General features: G+C 39.7%; 1 protein-coding gene across 1 annotated transcript in view; it reads right to left on the bottom strand.

Moving 5' to 3' along the window:
- The window catches only part of GPC6 (glypican 6), a 1,076,096-nt gene that overhangs the window by 98,407 nt on the left and 963,753 nt on the right, over nucleotides 1–13,936 (bottom strand). The window contains exon 5 of the mRNA XM_059996234.2: nucleotides 10,831–10,961. Coding sequence (XP_059852217.1) covers nucleotides 10,831–10,961 — 131 coding nt within the window. The remainder of the gene's footprint in view (nucleotides 1–10,830; nucleotides 10,962–13,936) is intronic.

Below are 13,936 nucleotides of genomic sequence, written 5' to 3'. Positions count from 1 at the left end.
TTTCCTCTTCCCTTCCCTCTCCCCCTACTTCCTCTCTCCATCTCTTCCTCTCTTTTTCTTTGCTCTCTGATTCATGCTTTTGTTTCCTTAAAGATTGATTACAGTGGTCCTTTGGCCAAGCTCTCTAGCAAACTCAGAGTCCCTGGATGGGTCCAGGATTCTGTGTAGAGAATTCTGGGTTGGACTGAATCAAGTCAAGTTAGCGCTTTCGGTTTTGGCTACTTTGCATTCATTGGCTTCAGTTTTCAAAAGCCAGTGATTGTGTCGGTTTCAAGGATTTAAACATCTACTCCTGATGCCTATGCAGCTTGCTTTCAGAAAAATCTGTCAGATGGGTTACATACTTCCTAAAATCATTTCTTCAATAAAAGCAAATTCCTTCCATTTGCTGGAGAAGATGATTTTTTTTCCCGGAAGGTTCTGCATTCCTTCAACAGCAGAACACCTTGCTATTGCCTCCAAAATGGTGAGCAGGGAGGAGTGACAAGGAGCTGAACAAAACATATTTTGAGTGTGGGGAGAAAAAAACCCTAACTCTGTTGGCCTCACTAAATTGTTATTTCATATGCTCTTTGTTTACAAGGTTGAAAGCAATTCTTTAAGATCACTTTGCAGAATTTACATACATGTGTAAATTTCAACAGCCTGGCTCTGTATCATTCATTCAAACTACTATTCAACGAATCTTTGTAGAGTGTCACTAAGGCCAGACTTAGGTGCTGGGGATGTGTCAGCTGGACATGTCCCTGATCTCATGAGGGTTCTGACAAGAAATCAGGCAATTAGAGTAGAATGTAGTAAATGCTATGGGAGCACCCACAAGAGGCAGCTAACCCAGACCGGACAGTCAGAGAAAGCATCTCAGGAGAGCAGCCATGTGCTGGAACGGGCTCATAAGACCACGTGTTAAATTTTCAGGAATTGCAAGCCAGTCATTAAACAGAGTGATTATTAAAAGTTAGACTGTATACATTTAAAATCATATAAATTATACTAAAAGCAAAGGTAATATATACTGAAAATTCATTACTTCCTAATTATTTTACCATTATTTATGCTCCTGTGGTTATGTATGCCAAGTATGCCAAGTGTACCCGTAAGGGGGAAAATGTTACATTGTGGTCTGCTACTATGTTCAGTTGACATTATGTTGGTAGCTTGAAACTTACACCCCAGAAATTGGCAAACACTATAAACTAGCATGTTTTTTGCACAGAGAGCTGGTTGTACAAACACTTCCCAGTATAACACTGAATCTTGCCAGGAAAGTGAAGAAATAGTTGGATTATGCCTGGTGAATGCTGTGTATTTGGGGTGGGGGAATGGGGAGGATAGAAAGAATGTTTCAGGATGGGGAACAACAGCACATGCAAAAACTTAGAGATGAGAAAGGATGCTTCTTCCAAGCAACAGAGCCTAGGCCATTTGTACGTCTGGTGCACACAGAGGTTCTCTCACCTCCTAGACTAAAACTTTTACTAGGACTCATGCTCTGTTGTTGGTTTTATTCACCACCATGTCCACAGCGACTAGCACTGGGCTCGGCAGACAATCAGTGCTCAACAGTTACCTGAATAATTTAACGTGGGGAGAGTGGTGAGTGGTGGATCCAGAGGGGCAGGCCGAGGACTTCATCGTGCAGGAACGTGTCTGGGTTTTATTCAAATGGCAACGGGGAACCATGGAAAGATATTAAGCAGGGGAGTAATGTGAACATATTTGCATTTTCAGCAATCCCTCTGGCTACAGCGTGGGGAGTGGATTGGAGTAGGGGAAAGCCAGAGGCAGGGAATTAATTAGGAGGCTATAATCCATGTGCTGAGATGATAAAATTAGGGGAGCCACTGTGGATGGATTCAAAAGAAATTTAGAATGACCGCTTAATGGGTTTCATTATGGATTGACTGTGAGGGCCAAGGGGATGGGGGGAGTTGAGGGGTCAGCTGGGTGTCTAGCTAGGACACAAGAGCTGGAGGGGGGGGGACGTTCTCTGGGATGGAGAAACCTGGGGAAGGAAGGGTTAATGGGAGGACAGTGAGCTTGGTTTTGGACAGGTGTGTCTGAGGTGGCGGGTGCCCGTGTGTAGCACGCAGTTGGATAAACAGGTGTAATCAGGAGAGTAATCTGGGCTGGAGAGAGATTTGGGATGAAAACTCCTACCTTTGCTGTAGCCAACCCAGAAAATTGTGTCTGAGATGTTTCAAATTTTCTACACAACAACTCTTTTTGTGACCTATCCCCATGAACCCCGTGTTTTAAAAACATTTTGTTTAGTTAACAGATTACATGTATTAATAAAGAAATGATTGATTTTCAAAGGGCATCTCAGCTATTGGCTGATGTTTAAGATATATTCTGGAACGATAAGGAGGCAAAATAAAAGAGGGGAGTAAAATGTGTTAGAAAAAAAAGACCCACAGAAAGCCATATGTAATTCCAAATTTTCTGGCAGAACGAGTTGCTATAAACTCACAGAGGTAACTCCTTCACACGTGTAACTACAGGCTGGCTGGGGTAATGACTCCATCAGGATCAAACCATACCGCATAGTCCCGAGTAGAAGGAAAGTGCTAAGAGTCGGGGATAACTGTGTATTTGTGAAACTGGTCAGAGGCCACTGAAGTTCCTCTAATGCAGTAGTCTGCTGCCCATGGGAAGCATGGCTCTAGGGAAGCAGTTTCTCCTCTGTCAAGGCAGGAGGAGGTTGGAAGAAGACTTTCTTTCAGGAAAGCAAGAGGGTATCTTGCTCTGTTTCTAAGAACGCACTGAGTGTTAAAAAGTGAAGTGAGTTTCCATCACCTATTCTTGAGTAGACTTCATTAAATGTAATCTTCTCATTTTTGCCCTGAAGTTAACATGAAAAAAATCTTAAGATAAATTTCCAAAGGTTAGAGATAATCAGGAGTTTCCCTTTATAATCAAAAGGAGAAAAAACATTTTTTAAAAAAAAAAACCTTTTACGTGGAAGCAAAGTTAAAACTGTCTCGCTTTGGATGCACTTCCTATACATGCATCATAAGCATTCTTTTTCAAACCTTCATTTTGCTTTAAAAGAAAAGGTGTCTTTTTCCCCACCTTGTATCTAGCATCTGAAAAACCTGGCTTAGTGGTCCAGTGATGTTAACACACAGGAAAGAAACAGATTCTGGTTTTCTGTAGAGAAATGAAGAAATCAAAGAATCAAAGATGTTTCAAGGTCACTGCTTCTTGGTGGAATATTATAAGTGAGAACTGGAGGGCAGAATACTAGCTTTGAAATTTGAATAAACAGAAAAAGTATTCTGAATCTAGAAGTCATTGAGAACTTGCTCTTTTCAAAACGAAAGAGGAAATAGAAATAGAACTCAAAGCTTTATAAAGTGAAGGGCCGTGTGCTTTTTTCTCAGAGATCAGGCAGAAGGGACGGAACCACTTGTCAAGGGAATAGGCCAATTATCCCCTTCATGTAAGAATAATGTGAGGTTAGGCTGAGGCCGCTGACATTCCTCTAAAACCCTTTGCTCTGCTGGCATTAGTGCCACTGATAGGCATGGACAAGAGTTGGGTTGCTGTCATCACCTCCATCCACTCCACTCTGCCCTCAAACCCACTTTCCCCCAAAAGCCTTGTTGATGAGATGTTTATTCAGTGCCACGTGCCATGTCGTAGGCCATGCAGAAATATATGTCCCTTTCCAGGTGAGTCTCTGCCATTGAAAATAATGCCAGGCGTGAGTGGATTCAAATGCAGGTGTGTGACTCTCAAATCTGCTCTTCTGATCTTAGATGCTAGTGACAAGCTGACAGACCATCACGGATGAGGCAATACCACAGAGTCAAAGCTCTTTAGAATTTACGTAGCATAGGCATTTTCCATAATAACAATGAAAATACTTAACTCGATGAGTAGTTTTGATTTGACAAATTCCACGCTAAGCATTTTACATGGATTATATCATTTTACCCTCAAACAACTTTATGAGTAGATAATACTACTTCCTCATTTTTAATGTGAGTTAATTGAGTTTGGACAGAGAAATAATTTGCCCCAACTCACACAACTAGTAAAAACCAGATCCCAGGGCTGTCTGACATCAAAATCTGATCTTGCAACGTTTATGCTATTTTAAAGAATACAGGACTAATTTCAAGTATATTTTAAGGTATTTTCTATTCCTTATTGTTGAAGTCTTTCTGGCATTATACTTTCATGTTCTGAATTCAACTCGACAAAATGTATTGTTGCTTCCATGTGTAAAATGGCACGTTAGAATGGTTTTCTGTAGAATGTAAGAGTGAGTAAAATAACGTATAATTCTGGGAAGGAGAAGACAAGTATACAAATAATCATAACACAAGGAATAATGTGCCCACTGCCTTAAGAAGGGCACACGTAACACAGGGGCTCAAAGAAAGGAATGGTAAATGCTATTGGAATAAAAATATACTTATTTGAACTAATTCTAATCAATGTTCTTATATCTGAAGGAAGATATTTTTTCCATGTGAACTCCCAGGATATTATTTATACCTGAATGCTTTGAAAGGAAAAAGTTCCAGAGATAAGAAAAATATCTGAATGCTAGAAAAAGAAACCTAATCGTTACCGAAGAGATAATGTTCATAAAGCTGTAAACTGATAAAGCTGGAAAGGGGACATTTGCATTAACCCCTCTCTTTACAGATGAGGAAACTAAGACCCATTAGCTAAAGGCAGAAATTATTACATTCTCCTTTCTATTCTCTTAGCTTTTTTCGTCTTCATCTGAGCTGTAGATTCGGAAAGAATTGTCTGGAGAAAATTAAGTAACTGAAGGCCATGCTGCTCTTCTGTAATGGGTTCTACCCTCGTCTGTAATAAGTATTAGTTGAATGGATGGTTTCAATTGGAATTTAATAAGAATCCCTTCTTAATTTAGATTATATCTGACAAACCAATCTTTTCCTGGATTAGGTTTGAAATTATTCCTAATACAGTTAAATTATATATAGTGAGATCAGTTTCATCTTCCCTGATAGGACAGAAAGGAGATTATCAACACATCTGAAATTCACAGGCAGAGACACTCAGCAAGTTTAGTTCTCCTTTCCTTTGGAGAATTTTCTCAAACCTGCAAAGTTCAGAACTCCTTTGATTTGGGTGGTTAACAGAAATGGTGGGATAATGAGGACCCTTTCCTGTCATTGATGAAGATTGTGAACTTGGTGAACGTAATAAGCACTGGTTGGGGCTTGAAGAACTGACAACTTGTGTTTCTCTTCAGTAGGTTTCCCTACTGGTCAGAAAAACTCATCATTAGTATCATAATCAGTAGCAGGCTTCAGGCAACAGTCTTCCCTTAGATGGCTGGTTCCTCCAATGCTGCACTACATCTGGTCCATCTGGTGGGGAGATACATACTGAGGAAACAGTGGCTTGCTGGGAAAATCCTTTTCTTTGGATAAGACAGTTCTGGGCTGCAGTCCCAGCTCTGCCACTTCTTAGTTGCCTGACCGCAGACAAGCAACTTAATCTCTCTAAATTTAACATTCTTTACTTATAAAATGAGGAAATGAAGGCTTTACAAGATTGCAGTAGGATTTGAAATAAATATATAAGGCATCTAAAAAGAGACTGATGCTTGGGCAGAGAATCTGTTTTGTCCTCTACCATATTCCTTGTGCCTGGTACATGAAGGCTATTTACTGAATGAAATATAGTAGGTACTCAACCAATGGTAACCATGATGATTGTCATTGTTACTAAGTGATTGTGCAAAAAGAAACCAAGAAAAATTTTAATATGTTATTGTCCCTAGTCTTAAAAATATGTATATAAATAATATTATATGTTAATATAATGATATATGTTATAAATTACATAATATATATAATATAATATTATATAAAGGACACACAAATCAAGAGTTTGAAATAAATGCCATAATGTTATTACCAAAATATTGTAACTTGATTATACAACTTGGAATAGCCAATTCCTTTTTTGAAAGGAATATCCGTGTGCCTTACCCTCAAACAGCTTAGCTGTGGGCTAAATGGGAAAGGAAAAAGGATGTGACTCTACCTATAAAAACAGATCTGAAATTTGAGACTGAACACACATGATGAGAATAGCTCTCTTCATTAATCTGTAATCTCTGTAATTCAGGATCTCACTGATTAGGTACAAAAAACTAGCTGTTCCTATACCTGAAACTTACATAATATTGAACATCAACTACACCTCAATAAAAAAAATGAGCTGTTCCCTCCTATAGATGTGATGAGGACTGCTGCAATTACAGGAGAGGAATTTCATATCTGAAACTGATGTGTTCCTCTCTGCCTTCAGATAGAAGAAGGGAGAAAAAAGTAGACTTTTATATTTTGTACTATTAAAGCTCTAGGAAAGGTTGGAAGCAATGAATGATGAGGCTAATAAGAGAAATATTTCATTAGCATTTAGCATGGTGGGAAGTACTGGGTATAGTCGTAAAGGGAATCAGAGAGAAAGACAGACAACTTGAATTCTCCTGGCTTTGCCGCCTCTGTTTCCTTATCATCTCAGGCAGGTTTTTACTGAAGGTATTGAACTTTCTCTCTCTCTCTTTTTTTTTTTTTTGCTTTTTATTTTTTAACATCTTTATTGGAGTATAATTGCTTTACGATGCTGTGTTAGTTTCTGCTGCATAACAAAGCGAATCAGCTATATGTATACATATATCCCCATATCTCCTCCCTCTTGCCTCTCCCTCCGGCCCTCCCTATTCTCTTAATACTTGATCTATTCAGTGAATGTTTACTAAATCCCACCCTTGTATGGGATTGGCTCTGTAGGCACCTGCATCATTAAGATGCAGAGATGAGCAACGTGGGATCTGGAATCAGACACTCCTCTGTGTACTCCTTCAAACACTATAAGACCTTTGTAATAAGCTCCTTAACTTTTCTAAGGCTTAGTTTCCATATTTGGAAGATAAGGGGGGAAGATCCATGTCATCACAAGCACTGTTATAAATATTACATAATATAAACCATGTAAAGCACAGTACAGTCCTGGCAGTAAGCGTTCAACCCATATGAGCTGGTAGTTATAAACATTGCTGCTTTTCTCAACGTGCCTCTGGGAATGACTTCCATCAGGAACTGCTGTAATAAGGTAAATGATTTTCCAAGGAGAAGTTGCCAATCGTATCCTGGAGTAAAAAGTCATTTTAATTTGTGAGCTTCACAACCCTCAGGGTGTCTGGCCCCCCAATTAGGGAATAGCTTCTGGCCTCACCGGAAGCTCTGCTATCAGAAATTAACAAAGTCGCTGGTTATGCGAATGCTCCAGGCAAAGTCTGGAAATCCAGAATTTCAAATTTGATAAGACTGTTTATCAACAATGACTGAGGGCTCCTTGGCAAAAGGAAAAATTCAACCGTCCAGTTCTTAGCTAGAATATAGATTTTAGACTTTAGTTCATGCATAATTTCATGGATGTGGCTTATGTGGAAAATGAAACTACATGTTTCCAAATTCCATTCCCTTGAAGAAATAAAACCTCTTTCAGAACATGTCCATTCCATCCACAGATCCTGTTGGTGTTTTCTGCTAAAGTTATCCAAATTTCAACCCCCTAATTAACAACCTCTCCACCATACTAAAGGCTGGCTTTGGTCCTTTCTCCACACTGTCCCCTAGATGAGACCCTGTCTCCCATCCCTCTTTCCTACAGAGCTTAGCTGCCCTCCTCTCTCTCCTCCCTAAACTCACTCCATCTCCTTCTCTCTAGGTCAAGACTATCAAATACATTTCTTTTTTTTTTTTTTTTGGTTTCTAGCTTAGTTGAGATTTTTGGTACTACTGTTTTATGATCCTTCAGACTGTATCCTGTCATGAGTGTACTCTTACATGCCCTACATTATTTCTATTCTTTCTTTCTTTCTCTTTCTTTCTTTTTCTTTCTTTCTTTCTTTTTCTTTCTTCCTTCCTTCCTTCCTTCCTTCCCTCCCTCCCTCCCTCCCTCTCTCTCTCTCGCTCTCTCTCTTTCTCTCTTTCTTTTTCCACACTTCACAGCTTGTGGGATCTCAGTTCCCTGACCAGGGATTGAACCTGGGCCACGGCAGTGAAAGCACCAAGTCCTAACCACTGGTCCGCCAGGGAATTTCCCATTATTTCTATTCTTGATTTAGATATTTCTTACAACGAAAGGTGTCTTTTTCAAAGTGCATGCCTTATTAACAGCCATAATATTATAATGTGGTTGGACAACTTCCATAAAAATGTCTCATCCGCATTCTGGTATGAAAGAGAGTCCATCTGACCTCTTAGAGAATTTTTAATAGAAAAAGTTGACTTGAACACGTATGCACACATACCAATGGAAAGCTCTGCTTCTAAGGAGTGTGTGATGTTCTCAAACCACAGACACTTTTGTGTTTTCATGTCCGCTTCTCTAGGGCTGTTTTGAACATCAGTTACTATCGAGCCTGGTTACTCAAGCACTGCTGGGATATTTGGCCTCTCAAAACAACATTAATTGGTTTCTAGGCAATAGATTTGAGAGGGATAGATAACTGCTTTTCTTTCATGGGAAAGAAAGAAAATGGCTTTTCATGCAACTCCCAAATGCGCTATTTCCCCAATAGGTGATAGCACCTTGGAGTATACTTCTTTACACAGGCTAACCCAAGCTCACTAAAACCCGAAACTAGGCCTGTGACACTCTCAGCCCATCTGTCTCCCAAGGAGAGAGAGAAAGGGGCCCAGGCCAGATTCCTTCTCACCCTACTTTCAGCCCAAAGCTAGTTTGATTCATACTCAGCCAAGGAGACCTAGTCAGATTCCATGGATTTATTCCTGCTCGGCAATTTCTCCCTACCACCTGTCTCCTTCTCTTTGATTATATGTGAAATCTTTTCCACAAAGGATTTTAAACACTGAAGAAAGCTAAACACGTAACTCTTTGCCTGACATATTTTTGTGTGAACGACTTTCAATTAAAATGCAGTCACTCCGTCAGCAGGTTGAAAGGACTGATGCCGATTTGGTTAGTGTTTCAGGACAGGGAGACTGGTGGAAAGAACAGAAGGGCACTGTGTAGTCATCAGTGTGGATAAAAGGGGCGATGAAGGAAAAGGCCAGAGACTCAGTGCAAACTTCTAAATTTTGCTTAAGGAAGGTCCTATTTATTCTCAGCTGGGTGGGGACAAATAAAAACTGTGCAGGGCCATGTCCTGGCTGCTGTGAAGAGGGCTGCAATGAACATTGGGGTGCATGTGTCTTTGTGAATTACGGTTTTCTCTGGGTATATACCCAGTAGTGGGATTGCTGGGTCATATGGGAATTCTATTTTTAGTTTTTTAAGGAACCTCAATACTGTTCTCCATAGTGGCTGTATCAATTTACATTCTTACCAACAGTGCAAGAGGGTTCCCTTTTCACCACACCCTCTCCAGCATTTGTTGTTTGTAGATTTTCTGATGATGCCCATTCTAACTGGTGTGAGGTGATACCTCATTGTAGTTTGGATTTGCACTTCTCTAATAATTAGTGATGTTGAGCATCTTTTCATGTGCTTTTTAGCCATCTGTATGTCTTCTTTGGAGAGATGTCTATTTAGATCTTCCACCTATTTTTTGATTGGTTTGTTTTTTGATATTGAGCTGCCTGAGCAGTTTATATATTTGGGACATTAATCCCTTGTCGGTCACATTGTTTGCAAATATTCTCTCCCACTCTGAGGACATGGAAACAACCTAAATGTCCATTGACAGATGAATGGATGAAGAAGATGTGGTACATATATACAATGGAATATTACGCAGCCATCAAAAAGAATTAAATAATGCCATCTGCAGCAACATGGGTAGACCTAGAGATTGTCATGCTGAGTGAAGTCATCGGACAGAGAAAGACAAACATCATACGATATCACTTATATGTGGAATCTGAAAAAAGGGTACAAATGAACTTACCTACAAAACAGAAACAGAGTCACAGATGTAGAAAACAAACTTATGGTTACCAGGGGGTAAGGGTGGGAGGGACAAATTGGAAACTGGGATGGACATATACACACTACTATGTATAAAATAGATAACTAATAAGAACCTACTGTATAGCATAGGGAACTCTACTCAATACTTGGTAATGGCTTATATGGGAAAATAATTTTAAAAAGAGCGTATATATGTATGTGTATAAGTGATTCACTTTGCTGTATACCTGAAACTAGTATAACGTTGCAAATCAACTAGACTCCAATAAAAATTTTGAAAAAATTAAAAAAAATTGTACTTCTGATATTTGTGTTCTGCAGCTGCAAACCCAGAATCCTCGTCTCTCTGGATTTATAAAAATATACTATTTTTAAAAACGTGTGTTCGACTTCATCCAAAGGGGCGTTTTCCTCTGAAGATTCATTAATGAGGGTTCCATTATAGCCTTACAAAAGGAAGTCAGATGGAATGTTTAAAAATTTACAAGCAAACACAGAGAACATGTGCCTGGTCTGTGCAGCTGAAGACGTAATTAGAAGTTCCTAGAGAGTGAGAACAGGGTGAGGGTGTGCAGACATTTCAACCATCAAAAAGAAAATTCCCCCCAAATGGCTCACAAATGTGAGGGATTAGTCAATATACTTGGGGCTCTCCAACACTTTTTAGCAGCCAATAATTTCTTCATGATTAACTGCAAACTAAAAGCTTCCTTCCTTTCTCAATGCCATTTTGTTAGACAGTTATAATGAAGTAGCAAACTTGTCACGGGAGAGGAAAAGCTCACGGACAAGGTATTAGAATCTATAATCCTGGCCGACATATCCAGTTACTTCAGTTTCAGATTACTGCACTTTCTTTATTAGCAGACAAATGACTAAGGCAAATACCTTTGCAGACACCTGCATGCTGTTCTCTTGCATGTTCATGATGGCTTCAGAGATCTTGACGTCTATTGGGTCCATGACCGACTCAATGTTGAATGGTCCTTCCAGTCGCCCTGCCACCAAGAGCATTGCATCTGTTAAAACACAGGAACGTGATTTATTTGAGAACTGGGAACCCCAGCTTCTAACCTGCGTTTAAACATTTCCCACAGGACCGGCTGAAAAATGACCACTCATTCAAATTCTGTATTTGCTTTTATGTAGTTCAAAATGGAATTGATGACTCAGTCTTACAGGAGTATTTTATTTTATTTCATTTGAAGGCTTAAAATTATTTTACATATATAGAACCAGGCCTGAAAATGAGAAAATAAGTTCAAATTAAGAGAGTTGAATATACCTAACTCTTTCAAGTGAAGTTAAAGAAAAATCAGGTCAGGTTCAAAAGTGGAGTTAACCTCTTTTCTTCCAGAGTATGGAGAAAACTGAGAATATTGAAGACGTGTAAATGTGAGAGTTTGGGGGATGCGCTATCGTCAAGACCCAATTTAAGCATATCTGCGTGTATGAAGCATTTCTGGATTTCCCAAGAAGGACAGACCTGTCCCTGCTTGGTGCTGTCACTCTACCTAGCATGCCCTTCTGTTTTTTGTTTGTTTGTTTGTTTTTTACATCTTTATTGGAGTATAATTGCTTTACAATGGTGTGTTAGTTTCTGCTTTATAACAAAGTGAATCAGTTATACATATACATATGTTCCCGTATCTCTTCCCTCTTGCGTCTCCCTCCCTCCTACCCTCCCTATCCCACCCCTCCAGGCGGTCACAAACCACTGAGCTGATCTCCCTGTGCTACGCAGCTGCTTCCCACTAGGCCTTTCTGTTTTTAACACTTTGACACACTCTGGGAATAGAGAAGCTTCTCTTACTTGGTTTTGCATATTCAAGGCTTATTATGGTGCCTATTGCATTGTAAGCTTTCAAGAAATGTCTGTGAAATTATACTGAACTGAACTAAAGTACTGCTTGGGAAGCTTTAGTTTTCTGGAGAAGATGCTAATAGTGATATGGAGGCAAGAGCTGTGAATTAGGAGTGAGTTGCACTGGGTTCCCAACCCTGCCACTAAGCAGCTGGATGGCTTTTGGAAAAATCTCTGAGCTTACTGGGCCAAAGATTAGAGAGGTGCATAAAAGGGACCTGGGATGAAGAGTCTCCCGGTGTCTACGGTGAGTAGCACGCGAGGCAATATGCCCATTCCTCTGCAAACTGGCCCAGTTTTGTTCTTAGCATCCAGGACATAGTTTGGTAACTTGTCTCCACCAGGACTGACAACTAGAACTTTCTGTGATGATGAAAATGTGCCTATTGAAACTTGAAATGTGGCTAATGTGATTGAAGAATTAAATTGTTAACAAAGTAATTTGCCTTTAACTAATCTAAATATAATTAAAAATATCCCCTTGGGACCAGCGGCTACCATATTAGATGGGGCAGCCTAGACTTTTAACATGTAGACGCAATAGCCCTCACATTTTTTTTTTTTTTTTTCGGGTACGAGGGCCTCTCACTGTTGTGGCCTCTCCCGTTGCGGAGCACAGGCTCCGGACGTGCAGGCTCAGTGGCCATGGTTCACGGGCCCAGCCACTCCGCGGCATGTGGGATCTTCCCGGACCGGGGCACGAATCCACATCCCCTGCATCGGCAGGCGGACTCTCAACCACTGTGCCACCAGGGAAGCCTAGCCCTCACATAAAGCTCTTGGGAGCCAATCTTAAAACGCTGTCCCTTTTCAAAATAATACATGTTTATTATCAGACACTTAGAAAATACAGAAAAGAAAAATGAAGGAGAGAAATACACCCACAATCCCACTTCCCAGAATAACACTATAAACAGTTTAGTATATGCCCTGTGTTTATTTTTCCTTTGAACATGAATATTTTAAGAATGCAACTGAAAATATACCATACAGCTATCATACACCATACAGACACTCTTTCTAAATGTAATATATTATTAATGTAACATGCTGTTTATAGCAGCTGCTTTTTAGTATTAGTGCGAGGAAACCAAATTTTATATTTATTACATACCCTACCATGCTCAACCAAGTGTCACCATCAAAATTTCTTCAGGGTTATAAGTAGTTATGAATTAGGCACGTGAGAAACCTTTCAAGATAGATGAATTTTTATAAGAAGGTGCTGTCTGGGAAGCAGAGTCACATTTTTAAAGAACATCAGGCTTTGTACACATCAGCTTTTATACTATCAACTGGCTTTCCCAGCCAGACCTCATAACGGGGTCTTTGGTCTCCTCCCTATGCAATGAACGAGACTAAAAGCATCCAGGGCAGCACTTGAGCGTCAGGGAGGTCCCGCTATCCCACCCCTATCCCCCGTACTCGGTCCCATATTTTTCTTATGGACACGAGTCACATGAAAAACCTAAGTGTGAACAAGGACTCATAAAAAACTCGAACAACAAATTTGCTGATTTTTCCCTTAATGCAGATCTATCTGTGTATGTTACATCAGGACATTATAACAAAAGTAGTCATTTCTCTGGATCTTAATGACCTAATTATCTGGCAATATGGACAGAGGATGCACCTTGTTTGGTTGTAGTATTTTCATATTAAAGATGTTTTCTCCTTTAAGGTTTTAAAAGGTGGCCTGAGAGCTGTGCTGTTTCTTTTATATCTTTATATCTATGTTGTGTATTTATAAAAAATAATCCCCTTTACGGTTAGACTTTCCAACAGGCTTTTTGATGAAGATTAATTATGATGAATGAACAAGTTTCTCTAGATGGGTGTATTCTGCTAGAAGAACAAGGAATCTTTGTACAGGAAAAAGAATTGGTCCTATGGAATTATCCAACAAATGCAGTTAATGGAACTGATAACTATGGGATACTTAATGGTGTGTTTTAGACAAGTATTTGCATAAATCATTATACAAAGAGTACTGGTCTATCACAGTATATTTATCCAACACTAACGGGTTGAGTTGCGGTAGTAATAACATTAGCTCTACTGGAAGTCTGTAGGCAGGAGTGCTCTGGGCAAAAAGGACGAGCTTTGGGTTGGATCAGAAGGACTCAGCAG

The sequence above is a fragment of the Delphinus delphis genome, chromosome 18, assembly GCF_949987515.2.
Source record: "Delphinus delphis chromosome 18, mDelDel1.2, whole genome shotgun sequence".
NCBI classification, from domain to species: Eukaryota; Metazoa; Chordata; class Mammalia; order Artiodactyla; family Delphinidae; genus Delphinus; species Delphinus delphis.
This window is presented reverse-complemented; position numbering and strand designations above follow the sequence as displayed.